At 46.1% G+C, this 25,331-nt stretch overlaps 1 protein-coding gene across 1 annotated transcript in view; it reads right to left on the bottom strand.

Annotated features, from left to right (window-relative positions):
* Nucleotides 1-25,331, bottom strand: part of VPS37A (VPS37A subunit of ESCRT-I) — a 1,253,527-nt gene that overhangs the window by 803,850 nt on the left and 424,346 nt on the right. The window contains exon 5 of the mRNA XM_044062409.1: nucleotides 2,695-2,893. Coding sequence (XP_043918344.1) covers nucleotides 2,695-2,893 — 199 coding nt within the window. The remainder of the gene's footprint in view (nucleotides 1-2,694; nucleotides 2,894-25,331) is intronic.

The following is a 25,331-nucleotide window of genomic DNA, read 5'->3' as shown; positions in this document are numbered from 1 at the left end:
AATTTAACTTTAACATGATCAGGCAGATTTTGTTCCTTTAACCAAGCATGCCTCCTAATTACAGCACCTGTAACTGCGGCCCTGCAGAAGGCCTCTAAAGAATCAAAACCACATTGCAAAGTATGGTTTCCTTGTTCAGCTGCATGCAATAAATCCTGCATTTCCTTGTTTTCTGCACATTCAGGGTTTAACATTTTCTGTTTAAGCAATGCCATGACATGTTGCTGATATTTGAGCATATGAAACTGACAGTTTAAGGCCATTATAGCCAAAGTAGCAGATGTGTAAACCTTTTTCCCTCATTTATCTAGTGCCCTAAAATCTTTGTCAGAGGGGGTAGGGTTTTTTGCAGCAAAAGCCTGAACTCTTTTGGGATCCTGAGAAACAGTTTCTGGGTCTGCAGCAGGGTTTTTAAAAAGGAATTTATGAGAGTCAGGAACCCTGTAATATCTGTCAGGCTTAACAGGAACTGGAGGTAAGGAGTCAGGGGTAAAACTAGACTCCGAAAACACAGCATCTACAATGTCTAACACAGGTGGGATGGCTAGTGGCATGTGTTCGATAGTAAAAGGAAATCCCTGAGCCTCTTTTTAGATTCTGAAAAATCTTGGCTCTCCCAGTGGAAATGCTCCCTCATGGTATGTAAGGTTTCCCCAAAAGAATAGTCCTCTGGAGGAGAAGCTAAAGGTATAGATTCTTCAGCATCAGAATCCTCATTGGGGGAAGAGAATATTCCTGATCAGAAGAAATGGAAACCTGATCTGAAGATTCATAATCAGTCTCTTGCCTAGGCCTCTTATCAGGAGGGGGATGGGAACCCCTGATCAAGGTAATCAAGTCTTCGGCCATTTTAAGCATCTGTTTTTTGGGCATAGAGGCCTGACCATGTTGCTCTTGAGTTTGTTTCTTTGCTTTGGACGGTACTTTAGTCTTTGCCTTTGAAGTTGAAGTAGGTTTGATGTAAAGATGTTTAGGTCTGAATACACCCTCAGAAGCCGGTGCCGGCTCAGGACTCATCTGAAGGGATAATATCAGAGGATCCAATACCTTGAGTTTCCAGCGGCATGGCCGACTCCACGTGTGAGTCGGTAGTGGCCTGCGACTCTAAAGTAGCAGGTGTCAGGGGCTGCGAAAGCGCCTCACCGAGGACCGGCGAACCGGCGACTGGCTTAGGAGAAGCTTCGTCGTCTGTTTTGGACCTCGGTTGTCTCTTTCCTTTTCTTTGCGTTTTTTATGAACTCGGGTAGTCGGATGGCTATCCGACATTTCTGGATAATTGAACAGGCGTCCAAAATAGTTTAAAGCAAAATCATACCGACGCTTAATAGTGCGTTGGTTAAATCAAGCACAGAACAGACAACCAGAAATGTTGTGATCAGGGCCTAGGCAAGGAATACAGTAAGAATGAAAATCCTTATGAGGTATTTGCTTCCCACAAGAAATACAATTAACTTTTTCTGACATCAGTCTGGAGCAAGAAAAAAGTTTACCCAATGGGGTACTTAGCTTTATTGAAGACTATGGATCTGAAACTCGAACACGAAAATCTCAGGAGTCGGCCGACCGGCACTTGCGAACTGCTTCTGCTTTGGGCACCGGGCAGCAAGAAAGACTGAAGAAAATGGCAGCCGCTTCTTTTATACCCCTGATGACCTGACGTCAGGGAAGGGGCGACAGCGACCGACGCAGGACCCAAGACTTTGGAATTCAGGCCGGCTGAGGGCAACCCGCCAGCAGGATTACCCAAATGTAATGACTGCAACAGTGAAACACGAAGAACATCTTCATGCTCACCCAGCCTTTTCTTCACTTCATCATCTGATTTAGCAGTTTTATCAGTTCAACTGATTAGCTAGTTAATGCTTCTACTTTTTCGAGTCTTATTTGAGCTGATATATTCCTTCAGTGCTTCATTTATTTTAAACACCTCTGAGTACATTTGATTTTTTCCATCTATATTACGAAGCCATCTCCTATTCTAAAGCTGAAAGTTAAACTGCTCTTTGAATAACAGCTATAGGATTCTTTCCAGACAGTGTTTTCTCTTCTTTTCTGTTTGATTTTTCTCTTGAGTTCTCCAAATGTCTTCTCTGCTGGCATACAGGCAGTGTAATTATAAGTCAGTGACCAAATTTACTCAAAACAATTTTACTGCCTATTTTGGCATACTTTTTCCACAGTGGGAGAGTACAAATCAACCTGCTGATCACCGTGTAGTCATCCTGGAAATCTTATCAGATGCAAGTTAGAGAGATTTTTATTACACTACAATATCTTACTACTCTATTTGTCCTATGCTTAGTGTGGCAGTTACTGCACAGGGTTAAAGCTCTCAGCTATTAATAAGCTACTTCCTGCACCCAAGGTAGAGGGGGCTAAGTTCCTTCCACCTCTGTTTCCCTACTGTGCGATTCTGAGCAAGCCACTTAACTAGACAATTCTCCCAGGTCACACCTGAGAAGGAACATTTATACAGTGGGCTTACCCTTTTAACAAATGTATACACAAAAACATGTACTACTTTGTTAACATTCAATTACTGTAGATGTGGTATGGACATATGATTTTACTACTGTGTTCTTAACTATGTTTTTGAGCATTTCTCCCTGGGACTCTGTTGAAAAAAAAAAAGAAATCTTGCCCAGTTGGACAATCTCAAGGAAATGAATAAAATAAAGTAACAGTTACTCTTACCTGCAGTGGAGATTCAGATGCAGTAACAGGTACAGACAAGTCAGAAATCAAACCTGTGGCACACGCTGGTCTGGAAGCACTAAATGTTGCAGACTGTACAGAATCAGTAGCAGACCTTGTTTCAAGAGCAGTGTAAGGAGGAATAAACGGGAAACCTTGAGAAGGATATGGAGGAATTCCTGAAGGATTACTATAAAGACTGATAAAAAATCAAAGTTATTTTATGAACAGAAAGCAATGTCTGCACAAGACACTGAATTTTACTTTATATGCTGCATACAAATAACAAAACATGCAGTTTTCTCTTGCAGTATGTGCTTCAAACAAACAACGTAGCAATGGGTATATAATTTACAAAGGACAAAGATTACTGAGTAATACCAAGAGATCATGTGCAATATGAACTCCAACTAGGCACAGAGCATCTATTATTAGTTAAACAATTGTATTCATTCACTTTCTGATACCCACTTACTCTCATTCAGTTCTTCTGGAAACTGAACCATATTCCACTTTTCAATAGGTTTAAGGTAAAGAACTAATGCTAGTCAGAATTGTCAGTCCTGTGCTGGGCACATACGTGTGTGTGTGTGTGTGTGTGTGTGTGTGTGTGTGTGTGTGTGTGTGTGTGTGTGTGTGTGTGTGTGTGTGTGTACCTATATAGGTATGTGTGTGTGTAAGCCAATTTTCAGCAGAGGCCCAAAGAAACACTCCAGACGCATGCCTTTGCAATGTGGGAGGAAACCAGAGCATCTGGAGGAAACCCGCATGAACGCAGGAAGGACATGCAGAGTCCACACAGAAGGCACTCCAGCCGAGAATTGAACCAGAGAACCTCTTGCTGTGAGGCGATAGCGCTAACTGCTACACCACTGCACCATCCATTATATATCTATATCTATATATATATATCTATATATATATATATATATATATATATATATATATATATATATATATATATATATATATACACATCTGAAACACAATATGGAGTCTCCAATTCAGCCACAGTATGTCTCAGATGTGAAAGGAAAGTGGAGCACATGCATAATGAGCAGATGCCACACAGAAGGCACCCCATCTAACAGTCCAACTAGAGAATCCAGTGTTTTGTAACCTCAATTCTAACCACTGCACCACCATAGCATCCTAATCCACAATTTTACCAAACTAAAAGGTAGAGGAAAAATTTACTGCTTTCTTATAAAATCATGACAAAGGTAACCATGATTTGAAGTAAAAACTCTGAATTCTATTATTTATAATCACCTTGGCTATACTTCACAATTTAGTCCTAAACTCAATGACATTGGTACTACAGGAACCAACCTTCAAATCACAAGTCCTAACAGCTGTTGCTTCATATGGAATGTTTATTTAGGCAGTGGACTTACTGAATGTATGTAGCATTTTATGTTCAAAAATCCCTACAATTCATTACAACTCCCGGATGAGCAAGTACAGTTGTGTAATTAAACTTACCACAACAACAGATGTTTGAATGATCATTGTTGCAGTAGCCTTAGCTATATGGGTTATACCCTACATAGGATATAACAGCTGGCTAGCTTCCAAAGCTTCAGGACACCTTCCACATGTCCAAATTGTCAGGCAGTTTGAACTGAGCTGACTAAAAGACAAGTTTGGGCGTCAAGCCCTTCAGAGTTTTCAAGCCAACAGAGAGAAGACAGGTGAAGCCTTAATGGGCAAAGCTAGCAACAAAATATAAATGTCCTCACTCTGACATAAATAACGCACCTAAAAAGGAGGATGGAGGGAAGGAGCAGACACTGCATCAGTAATCATTCAACATCCTATCATACATTCAGACCCCAAACTGTGGGTAGTAAAGACAAAGGAGGTGGAGTTTCAATATATATTAGACACACACCCCCAGGCTGGTCAAAAAGGATGACGCACAGGAGACACCCCAGATGCACTTAACCATTGACAAGACCCCTATACAAATCATATCTAGCTACTGGCCTCCAAATCTGACAGAAGATGCCCAAATGCCTATCTAGACCTCTTCGAATCTATCAGGATTCAACCCTTGACCCTGATTCTGGGTGACTAACTACCCAAACAAACTGGAAGAAAGTACAGTTGTGTACACTTACCATAAATGTAGATGTTTGAGTGTATTCACTGTTGCACTCATCACATTTGGGTTATCCTGCCAGGGGTAGCCCTCAGTCGGCCCGAATACCAGAGGCTTAGTACTTTTGCGTACAGTTGCCATCACTCCAGGACTGACGTCAGGTCGTCAGTGGTATAAAATCAGTCAGCCAATGCCATTACATCAGTTTTTCTTACCCTGTCAGGAGCCCCCAAATAGGGAGCTAGGTTATGGTGAAAGAAAGTACAGTTGTGTACACTTACCATAAATGTATATGTTCGAGTGTATTCACTGTTGCAGTCATTACATTTGGGTAATCTGCTGACAGGTTGCCCTCAGTCGGCCTGAATAACAAAGTTTTGGGTCCTGCGTCGGTTGCTGTCTCCTCTTCCATGACGTCAGGGGTATAAAACATGCATCCGACGCCATTTTAATTAGTTTTTCTTGCCCCAGATGTCAGGTACCCCCCAAATGGGAAGTAAAAATATATATATAAAACTGTAAATATATAAATGCACTTTAGAAACATAAAATTTACCTTCAACTAAAAGCAAATACACCACAAAGGCTTCCGAGTATAGTGAAGGAAAGAAAAGGTATAGAAAGGGGGCTGGGCGGGTGGGTAATCCGGACTGCTACAGTGAATACACTCGAACATCTACATTTATGGTAAGTGTACACAACTTTACTATGCGCTTCGTGTTTCACTGCTGCAGTCATTACATTTGGGTAGAATCCCAAAGCTATGGATGGGAGTGTGGAACTAAACGGCATTAAGAGCAGCTATAAGGCCCTGCAGGACTGCAGTGGCAAAGCCTGCCCTGGATTGAGAAAAGAGAGGTAAATGATAATGCTTTGTGAACATATGAACTGACCTCCAAGTAGCAGCTTCTAGAATGTCTCTAGTAGGGACCCCTCTGAGAAAAGCTTCTGAAGTAGAGGCAGCCCTGGTGGAATGGGATCTGATCCCCTTGGGCACAGGTTTACCAAGGTGCAAGTAGCAGAAACAAATGCAATGGCTTATCCATTTAGAAATAGTCTGCTTTGATATAGCCTTCCCCTCTGATCCTGCAGCAAATGCCACCAGTAGTTGCTCAGACTTTTAGAGATTTTGTCCTGTTTAAGTAGAATAAGAAGTTATGTACCTACCATAACGTTCCATGTTAGTTGTCTTCTTCTCGCCTTCTTTCTTGCTGGTTGGGCTCGGAGCTGATCCTCGGCCATCTTCAAAAGCTCGGGAGCTGCTTACTGGCTCGAGTCCCCCCTATACCCCATGATGCCTGGTGCTAGATACCCAGATTTCGTTTGGTAAACCTAACTACAGACATAATAATAACAATTATAATAATAATAATACAGTAAACATGTGGTAGGATGCATGAATCCTACTGGAGACTGCTAGTCAGAAGTAATAGCCAGAGAAGACTCAGCCAGTGATAAAAACATAAGGAACTCTTCTCAGTCTACTAGGATAGGGGGAAGGAGGGTGGGACACAAGAAAGAAGGTGAGAAGAAGACAACTAACATGGAATGTTATGGTAGGTACATAACTTCTTAATGTTAAGTTGTCTAGCTCGCCTTCATTCTTGCTGGTTGGGACAGCGTCCCTAGCACCTCAATCCTGGGTGGCTCATCGGAACAGACTCTTCAGAACAGTGGAACCAAAATCAGCTCTGCTCCTAGAGTCCACGTCCAGCTTATAATGTGAAATAAAGGTATGAGGATTGGCCCATGCAGCTGCCGCACAAATAGTTTCCATTGGCAATCTTGCCTGAAAAGCCACTGAAGTAGCTAGAGCTCTGGTGGAGTGACCTTTCGGTTTAGCAGGAAGCTCTTTATCCCTTAGCTGATATGTAAATGTAATGATAGATGTCAACCACCTAGATAAGGTTACTTTTGACACAGGTAGACCTCGTCTGCCCTCAGCATAGGACAGAAACAGCTGGTCTGATTTTCTTATTTGCTTAGTTCTATGCAAGTAAAAGCGTAACGGTCTATGAACATCCAGCTGATGCAATTTGTATTCCGCCTTGTTGGAATAATTTGGAAAAAACACAGGCAGATCAACAGACTGATTCAAATTATTGTCAGAAGAAACCTTTGGAAGGAAGGAAGGAAGGATTAGTCCTGAGAGATACTCTGTCATTGTGGAAAACTAGATAAGGAGGGCGAACACAAAGGGCCTGAAGCTCAGAAACTCTTCTGGCTGAAGTAATTGCAACCAGAAAAAGGGTTTTCCAAGAAAGAAACTTCAAGGAACAAGAAGCTGCTGGTTCAAAGGGGGGGGGGGGGCAGTATCAGGGAAGCCAAGATCAAATTTAGATCCTACGGAGGTGGGGGATCTCTCACTGGGGGCCTGAGTAAAGTAGCCCCCTTGGGAAAAGCTTTACAAAGCTTATGGGACATAATACTAGTATCTGATAGACCTGTATGAAGGTTTGAAATTGCAGCTACCTGCACTCTAATCGTGGCAGAAGAAGATCCAGCACGAAAAAGTTCTGCTAAAAAATCCAGAATATGGTGCACAGGGGCTGAAAAGGGATCTATATTCCTAGCCTCTGCCCAGAAAGAGCAACATTTCCACTTACTAGCATAAGTCTTTCTAGTGGTAGACTTGTGCGATGATCAGATGATTTCACGCACTGAGTGGGAGATGTTCGGAAGCCTGGCTAAGGTTGGAAGTGGAGCAACCAAGCAGTGAGCTGGAGAGATTAAAGGGATTGGTGCAGCCCACCCGACTGATGGCTCAGGAGGTCCGGAACTGGGTCCAGGGCTGCTCCAGAAGGTAATGATGCAGGAACGGGAACCAAATTTGTCGAGGCCAGTAAAGGGCAATGAGGATCATCTTGCATCCCAATGTGGTAGCTTTCTGTATCAATTTGGGAATCGGGGAATGGAGGGAATGCATAAAGAAGTCCCTGAGGCCAATCGTGAACTAGAGCGTCTCTGGGGGAGTGTCCGGGAAGAGGGAGGAGAGAGAATAAATTGTTGCACTTGCTGTTGAAGGGGGTGGCAAAAAGGTTGCAGCAAGGCTGACCCCATTTGCGGAAGATTTGGTCCGCCACTGTCTGATTGAGAGACCACTCGTGAGGCATGAGAATTGCTCTGCTCAGCCTGTCCGCTGTAACGTTGGACTTCCCAGGGATGTGCGCTGCTATCAGAAACCATTGGGAAGAGATCGCCCACTACCAGAGTCTGAGTGCTTCTCGACATAGGGGGTAGGACCTGGTTCCGCCCTGCTTGTTGATGTACCACACTACTGACATATTGTCTGTTTGAATTGCAATGGTCCCGGTAAGAAGAGTTGTGAAGAGCTTGCAATGCCAAAAGCACGGCCCTCATCTCCAAGACATTGATATGCAGATGGTACTCGTGAGGCTGCCAGGTGCCTTGGACTGTTCTGCATTGAAAATGCCCCCCCCCCACCCACCCTATCAGGGAGGCATCCGTGGTCACCATAGCCATTGAAGGAGGGAGAACAAATGGTCTGGCCCGGGGTACTGATGGGGAAACCATCCACCAAGCAAGTTGGTTTTTGCATGTCTGTGTGATCATTATTTTGTGAGACAGTGGAAGTTGTTGGTAACACCATTGGGTGAACAGCATCCACTGAAGAATCCTCATGAAAATGAGCAAGGGGGACTAGTATGATAGCTGCTGCCATGAGACCCTATGTCTTCAGGACGAATCTGGCCTGAATTTTTTTGCATCCTAATAAGACTTGAACATGTCGGCGAATGTCTAGCACTCTGTCTAATGGAAGTCTCACTGACATGTCCTTTGTATTTAAGTTTGCGCCTATAAAGGTAATAGATTGACAAGACGACAATGGAGACTTTTCGAAATTTACTGTGATGCCTAGTTTGGAGCAAGTTTGGATGGTGTAGTCTCTGGCTCGCAGCAGGTGATGCCTGGTGGTTGCAGTAAGGAGCCAGTCGTCTAAATATGGAAACACCTGGAATCCTTGCCATCTCAGGTGAGCGGTAACTACTGCCAAACATTTGGTGAACACCCTGGGGGCTGTGGTGAGACCAAAGGGCAGAGCTCTGAACTGATAATGACTGTCTCCCAGCCGGAAGCGGAGGAATCTTCTGGAGCATCTGCCCACTTTGATATGGTAGTACACGTCCTGAAGATCTATGGAGCACATCCAATTGTCCTGACCCAGAAAGGGTAAAATGGACTGTAGCATGACCATCCGGAACTTCGTTCTTTGAACAGACCTGTTTAGTCTGCTGAGATCCAGAATGCGTCTCCAGTCCCGTCTTTTTTGGTACCAGAAAGAACCTTGAGTAAATTCCGGATCCTTGCTGGTCTGCTGGGACTGAATGGATGGCTCTTTTTCTTAGCAGTTTTGAAATTCCTTGAACTGCTTGATCCCTTAGATTGGGTGGAACATCTGGAAGGGATTTATTAGGAATGTAGGGAGTGCGAAGGAAGGGGATCTTGTAGCCTTCAGATATGATAGACGGTACCCATTTGTCTTGTGTTATACTTTGCCAGGCTTTTGGGTACAGCGATAATATTCCCCCGACTGCCTCCGAAGGTGGACAGCCAGGCAGCACTTCAGGGATGCTGGAAGGGCTTGTCAAAGAAAGATTCTCTTTGGCCCTGATGTTGCGGACCCCATCTGCCCCGAGGGCGGCATCTATTGTTGTTCCCTCCTCTGCCCCTGGAGGGGAACTCTCCACATGTGTCAGGCACGGCTCCATGGGGTTTCCGGAACCACACCTTCCCACTCTTCTGACCCTTGGGATGCGGTCTTGAAGGAGTGGAAAAACTGACTCCTACAGCAGAGAGAGTCTTGCGTTCCTGCTCACACCTGGTAAGGGTATCCTTCACCTGTGGTCCAAAAAGAGCAGAACCATCAAAGGGGGTGTTTGTGAAAGACGCCCTGAAGGATTCCACAAAGTTACATAACCGCATCCAGGCATGCCTCCTCAAGGCCACGCCTGTGCCTGCGGCCCTACTTGCACCATCGGCTGCGTAAGAGATGAGCCGCATGGAGGAGTTTACTACCGAATTAAGAGTCACCAGCTGGGAGGTAACCTTAGCCTGGACCCCCGCAGCTGATGGATCTTGAAGGGCATCTCCTAGCTCTTTAAGGAGATCCCTTTGAAGGCGGGTAAAGTGGCACAAATAGTTCAGCGACCTCATGGAGAAGGTCGCTGATGCAAACATCCGCTTCCCATATCTGTCCATCATCCTAGATTCCTTATTAGGGGGATGGACAGACTAATAAGTTTCAGCCAACTCCTTTTTTGTGGCCGCTGCTACCATCATGGCATCAACGGGAACACCCTTAGTCAGAAATTGCTTGTCTTGTGGTGCAGTAATAAATTTTGTGGGTCTTCGGGGGGTTGGTTCCACTGTGTCTGGGGCTGACAACGCCTTCCGAGCCACCACAGACATCAGTGGATCGAAAAGCAGAGACACCCAGGAGGTGGAGGGTCGGCAACCAAACGCGTCCAGGAATACCGACTCATCCTCGGAAGGGTTAAGGGTAGTCCAGTTCCCCCTCTGCCTAAGTATTTCAAGGATGTCTGAGAAAGAGACATCCTCAGAGGGGGATCTCGGGGACCCTTCCAAATCCTCCAAGTCGGTATTTGAAGTGACAGACTCAGGGGAGTCAACATGCTTCCTCTTGCATTTCCTCTTTCGAGAGGATTCCTCTGAATGAACAGGAGAGGCCTCGGAAGAGGAAGATACACCCAATGGGGTGCCCTGGAGCACTTGTGCCCCATGCTTGGGGTCTGGAGGAGGGGCAGACACAGCAGCAGGCACCATGGGGGGAGGAGCCGATGAGGCTGATCGTGAGGCTGACTCAGATGCCAGCATACTCCTCATGACCTCGAAGGCACCTTTTCCCAATATCGGAGAAGGCTCCAGCGAGACCGGAATCCTTCCCGGCACCGAGAGAGACGGCTCCGAAGCCGATGTAGGAGCCGAACTCACCTGCGCCGAAGCTCCGAGAAGAGGAACGGGGTCGGACAAGGGTCCGATGCCACTCACCCCCTCGGAGCCGATGAGGGAGTCCCGGCGCCCAGCTCTCTCCAAGGACGGCACCATGGAAGAGATCGGAGACGACGACGGAACTGAAAGGGTAGGTATCAGTGCCGACTGTCCCACGATCCCAGCCCCAGCAAGCTCTGGCTCCGAGCTCAAGGAATGAGTTGAAGGAGGTACAACTGCAGAGACAGATGGAGCCGAACCCTGATGAGGGGGGCTGGATAACATTTTAGCCAGGGCCTGCGATTTTAAAAGCCTGCTCACCACTCTCTCCAAATCATGGTCAGATAGCCTAAACGACCGAGAAGAGTGGGATAGGTGATTTCGCTCCGACTGTAACAAAGGCGACTCCGGAGCTGAGTGCATCGACTCTAAGAATGGTGATCTAGAACGTTTTTGACTCCCTGACGGTTCCGACAGCAGAGTCGGGGCCGACTGGGAGATAGGTACTTCAGTTTCTGTCGGAACCAAAGTTGGCTGGGAGATAGGTATTTCGGTTCCAGCTGGAACCGAAGTTGATGCAGACACCACACCCGACGGCTCCGAACTGGGAGCCGGCGGCTTCGATGGCTTGGAAGGTTTCACTGACTGAGCCTTAGCCGGTGATCCTTCAGGTTTAAGCAAACCCCTAAGGATAAGCTTATTCCTACGCTCCTGCAGGACTCTTGGACTAAAGGCGTGGCACACCGAACAAAAGTCCTGCAGGTGTAGGGTGCCCAAGCAATAGACACAAGAATTGTGACCATCTGTCAGTGACATTTTCCGACAGCATGAGTCACACTTATTGAATCCAGACACTTTCGTGTGTTTAGACATTCCTGTAAGGAAATATCAAAATACAAATAAAAAGTACAAAGGGAAGTAGGTAACTAGAAAAAAACACACTGCACACAAGTTACCACACCTTAACAGCACACATACACTCTATACTAGAAGAAAGGGTAAATAGACCTACTAACTACCACAATTTCTAGAGAAAAAATTTTAATACCTTAAAAAAAAAAAAAAAAAGGGGGGATAAGCCTCCAACTAAAACGGCTACCTTAAAAAGGAAATGGGAGAGGGGAAAATTAGAAGTTATGTACCTACCATAACGTTCCATGTTAGTTGTCTTCTTCTCGCCTTCTTTCTTGCTGGATGGGTTCGGAGCCGAACCTCGGCTCCGACTCGACCACTCTAAAAGCTCGAGAGCTAGTTCCACCGGCTCGAGGCTCCCCTATATCCCACAATGCTAGGCGGTAACTCCTCAGATCTCGTTTGTAAGCTAGGCCCAGCTAAAAAAATTCCATAATATGGAAAAAGGGTAACCCACCTCTATAGGCTGACTGTAAGGTGTCCTAAACCTAACTGAGGAAATATATATATAGATACATATATATATATATATATATATATATATATATATATATATATAGAGGTGGTAGAAAGGATAAAGGTCACAAAAAAAAAACTCCTCTAGGTCTGTCCAGGCTAGGGGGATGGAGGGTGGGACGCAAGAAAGAAGGCGAGAAGAAGACAACTAACATGGAACGTTATTGGTAGGTACATAACTTCTAAATGTTAAGTTGTCTATCTCGCCTTCATTCTTGCTGGATGGGACCGCGTCCCTAGCACCTTGCCCCGGGTGGCCTATCGGAACAGACTCTTGAGTACAGTGGAACCAAAGCTGGCTCGGTCCCTAGAGGCTAAGTCCAACTTATAATGAGAAATGAAGGTATGGGGAGAAGCCCAAGTAGGTGCAGAACAAATCGAATCAATAGGCAGTCTGTCTTGGAAAGCTATAGATGTAGCTAAAGCTCTAGTTGAATGAGCCCTGGGTTTGGTTGGCAACTGCTGATGTCTGATCTCATACACAAAGGTAATCAATAAAGTAAGCCATCTAGAAAGAGATACCTTAGAAACTGGAAGGCCCATTCTGCCTTCTGCATAGGAAACAAACAGTTGATCAGACTTCCTAAATTGTTTGGTCCTGTCTAAATAGTACCCAAGTTGGCGATGAACGTCTAACCAATGTAATTTTTGTTCCGATCTGTTCGAATAGTTAGGAAAGAACACCGGAAGATCAATGGTTTGATTCAAATTTGCCGGTGAAGCTACCTTAGGCAAAAAGGACGGGTTGGTACATAAGGACACCCTATCCTTATGAAACAAAAGATAAGGGGATCGACTACACAGAGCATGAAGTTCAGAGACTCTTCTGGCTGAAGTAATAGCTACCAAAAAGAGTGTTTTCCAAGATAGCAGTTTCATTGAGCATGAAGCCGCAGGTTCAAAGGGGGGAAGAATTAAGGACGCCAGAACCAAGTTGAGATCCCATTGAGGAGGAGGATCCCTGATAGGTGGTTTGAGGAGAAAAACTCCCTTTAAAAAGGCTTTGCAGAGTTTGTGAGACATAATGGAGGACTCTGAGACTCCAACATGAAAGTTAGATATAGCTGCCAATTGAACCTTGATGGTAGAAGGAGATGAACCTGAGTGGAAAAGTTCGGCTAGAAAATCTAGAACTGATTGAATGGAAGCAGTGAAAGGATCTATATCGTTTGAATGCGCCCAACAGGAAAAACGTTTCCACTTACTATGATAAATCTTCCGAGTGGAAGATTTATGAGAGGCTATCAAAATATCTCGAACTGAGTGAGATATTAGAGGAAGCCTGGCTAGAGTTGGAATTGGAGAAACCACGCTGTGAGGTTCAGAGAAGGGAGGGAGCGGTGCAACTGACCCGACTGATGGGTCAAGAGGTCTGGAACTGAGTCCAGATGCCAGGGTTGCTCCAACAGATAACAGTGAAGAAATGGGAACCAAACCTGTCGAGGCCAGTAAGGGGCAATGAGGATCATGGAAGCTTTCTGAGCGATGGCTTTCTGTATTAGTTGAGATATCAGTGGAAAGGGAGGAAAAGCATACAGAAGTCCCCGGGGCCAATTGTGGACTAGAGCGTCTCTGCTGGAATGGCCTGGTTGGGGAAAGAGGGTGAAAAAATCGTCGCACTTGCTGTTTTGGGGAGTAGCGAAAAGGTCGCAGCAAGGTCGGCCCCACTTTCAAAAGACTTTGTCCAACACTGAATTCTTCAGAGACTACTCGTGAGGCATGAGAATAGCTCTGCTCAATTTGTCCGCAATCACATTGGACTTCCCGGGAATGTGCGTTGCTAACAGAAACCGCTGAGAAGAAATCACCCATTGCCACAGTCTGAGTGCTTCTCGACATAGGGGGTAGGATCTGGTTCCGCCTTGTTTGTTGATGTACCACACTACAGACATATTGTCTGTCTGAATTGCTATAGTTCCTTTGGGAAGAGAGTCTTGTAGGGCTTGCAACGCTAGAAGCACTGCTCTCATCTCTAGGACATTTATGTGCAAGTGGCATTCGAAAGGTTGCCATATGCCCTGGACAGTCCTGCCCTGGTAATGCCCCCCCCACCCGATCAGGGAGGCGTCCGTTGTCAGTGTAGCAACCGGAGGGGGAGGAACAAAGGGTCTTCCTAGGAAGAGCTGGGGGGGGTGTGATCCACCAAGAAAGATGATTCCTGCACGATTGTGTTATCGCAATGGAATGGGACATTGGAAGTTGTTGGTACGACCATTGTGTGAAGAGCATCCATTGTAAGATTCTCATGTGGAATCGGGCTAAAGGAAGGAGAGGGATCGCCGCCGCCATTATCCCTAAGACCTTCAGGATCAGTCTGACTTTGATTTTGTTGCTCTGCAAGACAAGAGAGACTTGTCTGTGTATGTCTGCTATTCTCTGCTCTGTGAGTCTGGCTGACATGTTGACTGTGTCTAGATTTGCGCCTATGAAGGTAATAACACGACAAGGCGACAAGACAGACTTTTCGTAATTTAGTGAAATGCCTAGTGTTTGACATGTCTGAAAGGTGTAGTCTCTGGCAAGAAGCAGAAGATGCTTGGTGGTGGCTGTAAGGAGCCAGTCATCTAAATACGGAAACACTTGGAATCCTTGTCGTCTCAGATGAGAGGCGACCACTGCCATGCATTTGGTAAACACTCGGGGGGCTGTAGTGAGTCCAAAGGGCAGGGCCCTGAATTGGAAATGACTGGTTCCCAGCCTGAAGTGGAGGAATCTCCTGGAGCGTCGGCTCATTCTGATGTGATAGTACGCATCCTGGAGATCTATAGAGCACATCCAGTTGTCCCGCCCCAAAAGTGGTAGAATGGACTGCAGCGTGACCATCCGAAATTTTGTTTTCTTGACAGACTTGTTCAAGTTGCTGAGATCCGAAATGGGTCTCCAGTCCCCTGTTTTCTTTGGGACCAAAAAGAATTTGGAGTAGATTCCGGACCCTTGTTGGTCTGCTGGAACTGGTTGAATGGCTCTTTTTGTAAGCAGCTTTGATATTTCTAGTGCTGCTTGCTCCCTTTGACTGGGTGGAACATCTGGAAGGGATTTTTTTTGATTGCTTTGGAATGCGAAATAATGGGATTGTGTAGCCTTTGGAAATGATAGACTGTACCCACTTGTCTTGAGTTAGGGATAGCCAGGCTTCTGGGTACAGAGATAATCTTCCCCCGACTGCCTCCGAAGGTGGACAGTTGGGCAACACCTCAGGGATGCTGAAAAGGCTCGTCGGAGAAGGTTTCTCGACTGCCCTGATTCTGCGGGCCCCCTCTGCCTCTAGGACGGCGTCTACCATTATTGTTCCCCCCTCTGCCTCTAGAGGGGAACCGACTCTGTGCGTCAGGCAAAACTCCTTGAGATTGTTTGCGGAACCACATCTTCCCCCCCTTCTGGCCTTTGGGGTAAGGCCTAGAAGGAGTAGAAAAACGGACTCCCACGGCAGAGAGATTCTTGCCTTCAGTCTCGCACCTAGTCAGGGTTTCCTTCACTTGAGGACCAAAGAGGGATGATCCATCAAACGGGGAGTTAGTGAAGGATGCCTTGAAAGGGTCCGCAAAATTACATAGCCGCATCCAGGCGTGCTGACGTAAGGCCACACCTGTACCTGCCGCTCTACTCGCTCCATCCGCCGCATACGAAAGGAGGCGCATGGAGGAGTTAACTACTGAGTTGAGGGTAGCCAGCTGAGAGTTCATCCTATCCTGAAAACCCGCAGCTGTTGGATCCTTTAACATTTTGCTCGCTTCCTTGATCAAATCTCTCTGGAGACGAGTGAAATGACGCAGGTAGTTCAGCGAGCGCATAGAAAAGGTCGCTGACGAGATCATCTGCTTCCCGTACCTGTCCATAGTCCTAGACTCCTTGTTAGGAGGATGGACAGGCGCTGAAGGATCAGCTAGCTCCTTCTTGGTGGCCGCAGCCTCCACCATAGCATCCACAGAGACGCCTTTGGTCAAGAATTCCTTGTCCTTGGGGGCAGTGATAAACTTTGAAGGTCTCCTGGGGGTGGGGTCCACAGAGTCAAGAGCCGTCCAGGCCTTCTTTGCCACCACCTGCATAAGGGGGTCAAAAGGAGGGGACACCCAGGAGGTGGAAGGGTGAGAGCCAAACGCCTCAAGATACACCGATTCATCCTCTGAAGGGTTGAGGGCTGGCCAATTCCCCCTCTGTTTTAAGATCTCGAGGATGTCTGCAAAAGAGATATCTTCAGAGGGGGAACGAGGGGAACCTTCAGAATCCTCTAAATCGGTGACAGACTCAGGGGAGTCGATGTGCTTCCTCTTGCACTGCCTCTTCCTAGGGGGCTCTCCTACCGGGTCAGGAGAGGCCTCGGAAGAGGAGATCCCCACTGGGGATACTTGAGGAGCTGGCTCTCTACGATCCGGGATGAGGGAGTGAGCAGAAATCACCGGAGGCACCGTGGAGGGAGGGGCAGATGGAGCCGACTGTGGGGTTGAACCAGGTTCCAACACGCTCCTCATGACCTCGAAAGCACCCCTGTCAGGCAGAAGCAGAGGTCTCCACTCCGAAAAGCTGAAAATCCCCCCCCCCCGGCACCGACAGTGATTGCTCCGAGGCCGATGTGGGAGCCGAACTCACCAGCGCCGAAGCACCCAGAGGGAGAGCGGGGTCGGACAAGGGTCCGATGCCACTCGCCTTCCGGAGCCGCGAGGAAGTCCGGTGCCGAGATTCCTCCAAGGAAGATATCGGAGCAGACGACGGTACCGAAGACAACGGTATCGGTTCCGACGCAGCCACAGTCTCGGGTCTGAGCCGCCCCGGCTCCGAACTCAAAGGAGTCGGAGGAGGAACATTCTGAGTGATGGGATTAGCCATCAACTGTTGAGTCGGGCTTTGAAGCATCTGGGCCAGTGCCTCGGACTTAAAAAGTCGACTCACTACCCTCCGAAGGTCATGATCTGATAGTCTCGACGACCTAGAGGAGTGAGATCTATGGCTCCGTTCAGACAACAATGGAGATGCTGGAGCCGAATGAATGGAGCCGATAGATGGCGACCGGGACCTTTTTCTGGAGGTCGGTTCCGACAATCTGATCGGAGCCGACTCACCAGTGTCTGCCTCTGCTCCGGCCGGAGCCAAGGAAATAGCAGGAACATGAGTTCGAGAATCATCGGCTCCAGCCGGAGCCGATGTTCGAACAGCCTTCGAAGCCCCAAAAGACGACTCAGATACCGGAGCCGATGGTCTGGTAGGCTTCGAGGGTTTCCCCGAAGATTGCGTCGGTCGAGGGACCCTCAGGCTTCAATAAACCCCTTAGAATGAGCTTATTTTTATGCTCCTGCAGGACTCTAGGGCTGAAGCCATGGCAAACAGCACGAGTCCTGCAGGTGCAAAGGTCCCAGGCAGTATACACAAGAAGTGTGACCGTCTGTCAGAGACATCTTCTGACAGCACGAGTCACACTTCTTAAAGCCTGAGACCTTTGATTCTTTAGACATGTCTAAAGAAGAAAAAAGTGTAACCACACACTCACACACACACACCGACTACACTTATTAAAAATTAAATTAAATTAGTAAGTAATTTAGAAAAATTAAATCCCTACAAAAACACAGTCACTCCAACTACTAGGAAGGGAGGGACTGGGCCTAAAGCCCAAGGGAAGAACTCTAGTGAGTTTAGGAAAAAAAGTATCTAAGATAATTAGTTTTTAAAACTAACCTGACGAGCCGGTTGAAAAGCACCTCGATCGCTATAGCTGCAAACGAGATCTGAGGAGTTACCGCCTAGCATTGTGGGATATAGGGGAGCCTCGAGCCGGTGGAACTAGCTCTCGAGCTTTTAGAGTGGCCGAGTCGGAGCTGAGGTTCGGCTCCGAACCCATCCAACAAGAATGAAGGCGAGATAGACAACTTAAATCTCTCTAAGAAGAAAGCGAGTTTTCAAGGGGGAAGACTAAACACCAACAAATACTACAGCTATGTATAAACACTAAGTATTCGAACAACTAACTATAATAATATACAAAAGTTCTATTTATGCAACAATAAAGTGAAAAATTACGACCTGAGCCAGTAAATGCAACCTCATAGCAGAAGCGGCAAATGAGATCTGGGTATCTAACGCCAGGCATCATGGGATATAGGAGGGCCTCGAGCCAGTAAGCAGCTCTCGAGCTTTTGAAGATGGCCGAGTTGGAGCCGAAGATCGGCTCCGAGCCCAACCAGCAAGAATGAAGGCGAGATAGACAACTTAACATTCTTAGTTGTCTGTGTACATCCAATGAATGCAGAATCCGCTCCCCCTTGTTCTGCGGATTTGGGGAAAAAAGTTGGCAGGTGAATGGTCTGAATAAGAGCCACACTGGATACCACCTTAGGCATAAAAGAAGGATTGGTCCTGAGGGCCACCCTGTCCGGGTAAAAAATAATGAAAGGCTCCACTGCCAAGAGAGCCTGTAGTTCTGAAACCCTTCTAGCTGAAGTGACTGCCAAAAGGAAAGCGGTCCTCCAAGAAAGAAATTTTATATCCGCAGTAGCTGCTGGTTCAAAAGGAGGCAGGGTGAGTATTTCCAGCACAAAATTGAGGTCTCATGCAGCAGTTGGCACTCTCCTGGGAAGCCTTAAATTTTTGGCCCCTCTGAGGTACTGTTTTAGCAGTGGATAAGAAAAGAGGGGAGGCTCTGTGCTGTAATGAGCAGAGATAACAGAGGCATGGATTTTTATTGAAGAAAAAGATAAGCCCTTGTCAAGCATCTCAGATAAGTATTGTAAAATCTGAGGAATATTGGGCTTTGCTGTGTCTATTCTTTGTGCTTGGTTCCAAGCACAGAATCTTTTCCATTTATCAGCATAAGATTTTCAAGTACTAGGCCTTCTGGCTTCTAAAATGACATCCATTACAGGGTTTACTGAGAGATGTGGTTGGTAAAATTAGTTGATTAGCCATGCTGTAAGATTCAGAATTTGGAGCAGAGTGTGCAGAATTTGATAGTTCTGCTGAGACAATAGGTGAGGTGTTTGAGGTAAGTACCACGGAGGAAGGTGTGACATATTACTTAGAAGCAGGTACCAGTGTTGGCGAGGCCAGTCCGGAGCAATTAGAATCATTTTTGTTTTTTCCTGTCTGACTTTTAGTAAGACCTTGGAGAGTAGAGGCAGAGGGGGAAAGGCACAGACTGATAGGTTTTTCCAGCTAAAGGATAGAGCATCCACTTTTCATGCTTTTTTGTGATGAGTTCTTGTGCAGAATGTGTCCAACTGATAGTTTTGGGGAGAGGCAAATAGATCTATCTCTGGGCTTCCCCACTTCTGTGTTAACATGCTGAAGATTTGTGGATCCAGTTTCCATTCGTGCATGTCCATAAGATTTCTGCTTAGGTCGTCTGCCAGAGTATTTTGCCTTCCTGGCAGGAATGGAGCTTGAAGATGTATTTGGTAAGTCAGGGCTGTGTTCCACAAGGCCATGGCTAGTCTGCAAAGGAGGTAGGAGTGGGTACCCCCCTGCTTGTTTATGTACCACATACCTGTGGTGTTGTCCGTCTTTATCAGTTGTTGTCCTGGATGAAGTAAGTCCTTGATGGCTGTCAGAGCATTCTGAACAGCTAGCATTTCTTTCTGGTTGATATGTAGATGCATTTGGTTTGGGCTCCATTTGCCTTGAATGTATCTCCCTGCCAGGTGGGCCCCACAAGCATAGTATGATGCGAATGTAGCTAGAGCTTGGGTAGCAGGGGGTAGAGTAAATGACAGTCCCTTGTTTTGGTGACATGTCTCTGCCCACCAAAGAAACTCCTGTTGCAGGCAGGGAATGAGAGGAATCACTGTTTCCAGGCTGTGACAATGTTGACTCCATAAGCTTTTTAGGTACCATTGACGTTTCCTCATGCAGTCTCGCGTATGGAATTAGTAGAATGCAGGATGCCATGAACCCCAAAGCCTGCAGAATTTGTCTTGCAGATAACTGGGTTTTTGTTGCCATTTGTTTGAAGTATGTTGTCAATTGCATTCGTTTGTCTGGCGTGAGGTAAGCCATCTGGGCAGTTGTATTCAAGCTTGCACCCATGAATGTAATTAATTGAGAGGGTACCAGTTGTGATTTCTTTTCTTTTATGGTGTACCCTAGAAATGCTAGAAGCCTTTTTACAAATGCCAGATGTTGAAGAAGAATGTCCTTGTCCTCTGCCTGAATGAGACAATTGTCCAGATAAGGATAAATTTGAATGTTTTTTTGTCTGCAGAATGCAATTACTGGTGCCAGACACTTTGTAAAGACCCTGGGCGCAGTAGATACGCCAAAGGGCAGTGCAGAGAATTGGTAATGCAAAAAGCCTGCTTTGAAGTGGAGGTATCTTCTGCAAGATTCCCTTACTGGGATATGCAGGTATGCCTCTTAAGTTTAGAGTTACCAACCAGGCATACCAGGCCTAGCATAGGCAGTAACTGTTGTAAAGTCAGCATTTTGAATTTTGGAATGTCCAGGAATTTGTTGAGAATTAATAAGCCCAGAAATGGACACCATGATTTGTCTTTTTTGGGTACCAGGAAAAGTCTTGAAAAAAATTCTTGTCCTTTTTCCGTTTCTGGTACCGGTTGAATAGCCCCCAAATCCATGAGGGACATGACTTGTTTCTGGGCCTCTGCCCACTGGTTTGGTGGCAGATCTGGCCATCTGTTTGGAATTGGCAAAGTGTGGAAATGAAATCTGTACCCCTGGGATACTATGTTTAATACCCACTTGGCCTGGGTAATTAACTGCCAATTTTGAGCATGAAGTGCTAGTTTTCCCCCCAAGGGGGCTGCAAAAGGTAAGTGCTTGCAGATGGTAGAGGAAAGTTATCGAGACTGCTTACTATAGGGTTGTGCTTTGTTACCTCCAGATTTGGAGGTGGAGGCACCCCATTGCTTTGACCTGTAAGATCCCTGTGATGGATATCTGAAGCCTTTGGAGCACCTGGGTTTGCCCTGAGTGGCTCTGCTGGACACAGGAAAGGACCAATTCTTAGAAGGCCAGTGCCTACTGAACCTGGGTGGCTGCACTTGCAAGAAATCTTTTACAGTTTGCATAGATTTAGCTTTGCCTTCCATTTTCTTTAAAACCTCTTCTGCCTTATTACCAAACAGAGTATCACGCTGTAAAGAGGCATCCAACAATTTAGCTTTAACATGATCAGGCAGATTTTGCTTCTTGAGCCAGGCATGCCTTCTTATCACAGATCCAGATCCTGCGGCCCTGCAAGAGGCCTCCAAGGAATCAAAACCCCACTGCAAAGTATGCTTACCAACCTGTTCTGCTGAATGCAATAAATCCTGTAACTCTATTTTCCACACAATCAGAAATCAACATCATTTTCTGTTTCAGTAAGCCCATAACATGCTGTTGATATTTAAACATATGAAACTGGCAGTTTAAAGCCCTGATTACCAAGGCTGCAGACGTATAAACCTTCTTACCCCATCTATCCAGCGCCCTGGAATCTCTATCAGAAGGGGTAGGATTTTTGGCTGTAGAAACCTTAACACCCTCGGGACCCTGAGAAACAGTCTCAGGATCAGCAGCAGGATTTTTGAAAAGAAATTTGTGGGAGTCAGGAACCCTGTAATATCTGTCTAGCTTACTAGGAGCTGGAAGGCAGGGAATCAGGAGCCATGCTTGATTCTGAGAACACATCAACAACGTCTAATACAGGAGGTATGGCCAAAGACCTATGCTGAGGAAGAAGAAGAAAATCCCGAAGCCTCTTTTTTGATTCTGAAAAGTCCTGACTCTCCCAGTGAAAATGTTCCCTTAAAGTATGTAAATCTCACCAAAAGAGTAATCCTCAGGAGGAGATGCAGATGGGATGGATTCCTCTGCATCAGAGTCCTCATAAGGTGGAACAAAAAATTCCTGCTCAGAAGAGGAATCAGAAGAAATGGAAACCTGATCTGAAGATTCATAACCAGTGCCTTGCCTAGGCCTCTTAGCAGGGGAGGGCTGGGAACCCCTGATCAAGGTAATTAAATCCTCAGCCATTTTGATAATTTGTTTTTAAGGTATAGGGGCCTGAGCACGTGGCTCATGCATCAGTTTTTTAGGCATAGACGTTGGTTTTGACCTTGTTTTTGTTGATGGCGTCTGTTTACTATAAAAATGTTGAGGCCTAAAAACACCCTCAGAAGCCGGTGCCTGCTCAGCTGCTCCAGACCCATCCAAGGGAGAGACATCCGCGGGTTCAATACTTTGCGAATCTCGCGGCATACTGCACTCCGAATGGGTCTCGGTAGAGGCCTGCGACTCAAATGTAGTGGGTATCAGGGGCTGCGAAAGCACCTGAGTACCGGCGACCAGCGACTGGCTTAGGAGAAGGTTTGTCGTTGGTTTTGGACCTCGATGGTCTGTCTCTGTCTTTTTCCTTGCGTTTTTTGTGAACTCCGGTAGTCTGATTGCTAACCAACAACATTTCAGGGTAATTAAATCTTGAACTAAAATATTTAGAAGCAAAAATATACAGACGCTTAATAGTGTGTTGGTTAAATTTAGCACAAAACCGACAGCAAGGCACGTTGTGATCAGGGCCTAGGCAAGGAATACACTACAAATGAAAATCCTTATGAGGCATTTGCTTTCCACAAGTAATGCAATTATTAACTTTTACTGACATCGGTAAGGAGCAAGAAAAAGTTTCCCCAATGGGTTACTTAGCTTTAGTTTGAAGACTTCGGTTCTGAAACTCGAAAACAAAAATTTCAGGAGTCGGCTGACCGGCACTTGCGAACTGCTTCTGCTTCGGGCACCGCGCAGCAAGAAAGACTGATTATAATGGCGTTGGTTGCATGTCTTCATGTTTTATACCCCTGACGTCATGGAAGAGGAGACAGCAACTGACGCAGGACCCAAGACTTTGTTATTCAGGCCGACTGAGGGCAACCTGACAGCAGATTACCCAAATGTAATGACTGCAGCAGTGAAACACGAAGAACATCTGAAGATGAGCAGCTACAGAAATTACCCGGGGGGGGGGGAGACCAGACATCACTGGTACGGGTCTGTATCCTCCATCCCAAACACACTTGAACCCAAAGAGGGGGGTCAATACAGACTTTCTGAAATTTAAGATGAACTCAACACTGCAATGAAGAAGCTTAGTGAAGTAAAAATTCCGAAGCAGCAGCTGTTGAGAGGGGGCCTAAATAAAAGTCATCTAAATAAGGAAATATTTGAATCCCCTGAATTCTACAGAAAGCTACAGCTGGGACCCAGACATTTGGTAAAGATTCTTGTAGCTGTAGAAAGACCAAAAGAGAAAGCAAAGAACTGATAATGTGAGTAAGAAACAGACATGTAAAAACTTACTGAAGACTGGGGGCCGGATTCAGGAAGCCTCCGTGTAAGAGTTATAACTCTTACACGGAGGCTGCAGTTAAACGGTGTGATGTCAGCATGTCATGCATATGCATGAGGTGCATGAGGCATGCTGAATCACACTGTAACTCTTACACGGTCCGTGTAAGAGAGTAGGGGGCGTGTCCGTAGGCTAAGCCCTGCATGCGGACACGCCCCCGTAAGTGTAGAATGGCTGAATGTAAACAGCCACAAGAGAGGCCATGGAAATGTAAATAAACACACTATACAACACATTCCCCCACAGACCATCAGTGTACAAAGTGAACAGAGGCTATAAAATGAGAATAAAAACTGTTGTATTTTTTTTAAACCCCATAAATGTTTGCTACTGTGTGTGCTCGTGTGCGCGGGTGTGCTACTAGCGCAACTGCAGTTAGCAATCAGTGGAAAAGGATATGAGAACTAAATATGCAAAGTAAGCCAAGAAGAAATAGCTTAGCGGTAGAGTTGCTGGCTTAATAGTAGGCAGGCAGGGTTCGAGCCCCCACAACAACCTTTTTTTTTTTTGTAAATAAGCACTAAAAAGCCCCCTGACAGTATTGTACAAATGTAAAAGTATTCCCTTTTGTAAAATGGAATGAAATGGAGCATATATTTTGAAGTAACACAATAATAAAAATAGTCAGAAATGTACTGATAGCTAAGCTGCTGTGAGACAGACTGCCTGTAGCTGAGTAGTGTTTAAAAAGCTGCAAACTGCGTGCCCGTTGCTAAGCACCGGTTTAACAGGCTGAAACTGTTTGCAACTACCTGTGCTTAGCTGAACATGTGTGTCACTAGTCAATTATGGTTTATCCCAGCGCACACCGTTTGCGCGCCGCTCCCACAAGCTAACTGCCAGTGCGCATGTGTTACCTCCGCGCAAACGAGCGCAGACCTGCTTTTAAGTGCTTAAAAGTGCCTTTGGCATGCTTGATTGACAGGTCTCAACTCATTTCTGTCAAGAAAATCAAAAATCAGTTGCCAGATTCGAACCCAGGATACCATGCACTAGAGTCAAGGTACTAAACCACTAAGCCATGACAGCAATACCTAGAAATGCAGAAATAGCATATATATGGGATAAAATCCAGAATGGAGCATGATAAAGCATTTTCAGTGAAGTAGATACAATTCCAAAATGGCCAATCAGAGAAATGTGCGGGAAAAGCGGCATATATAAGCCCCATAGGCGGGAATACACAGCAGAAACGATTGTAGAACAGACCTGCAGTCAGAATGAGTGGAGTAGGTGAGGGACATTGCTTTCGAGCACAGCGTTGGGGCGCTGAGGAGTCCAGATAAATGGCCTGGCTCCTTGTCCATCATCATGATGCCCAACTCATGCAGGGCCAGGTCTCATGGGGAGCGTATAGGGCAGAGGCATGGGACCAGTTGGCTCGTGATCTGACCAGTGCTACTGGCATTCCACGCACTGGTGAGCAGGTCCATCACCACCATGCGGACCTGAAGTGACGCAAGCAAGACCAGTTGACCGAATGGATCCAGGAGGCCCAGGATATGCCCAACGCCCCACTACTGAGTAAGTTACATTTTGCTTATGTATGTAAGGATTTCAACTGGCTGATACCATGGAGATGTGTAGTCCAATATTACTTCTTTCGTATTACAGCTGCAGGTGTCCGCTCTCCGAACCGCGAGATGTATGCCCGTAGGCTGGTGCGGCCACCATGCAGGTTAGTAACCCCACCCATTACTTGTAAATAAATATTGTACTGTAGCATGTATCAGAACACTGCAGTGTATTGATTAAAAGTAATATAATGTGCAAGCAGGAATTGAAAGTCTGCAGGTATGGCCC

The sequence above is a fragment of the Protopterus annectens genome, chromosome 2.part1 (assembly GCF_019279795.1).
Source record: "Protopterus annectens isolate FY-2018-M chromosome 2.part1, PAN1.0, whole genome shotgun sequence".
NCBI lineage: Eukaryota > Metazoa > Chordata > Ceratodontiformes > Protopteridae > Protopterus > Protopterus annectens.
The sequence above is the reverse complement of the archived record's forward strand: the minus strand, read 5'-3'. Positions and strand labels throughout refer to the sequence as shown.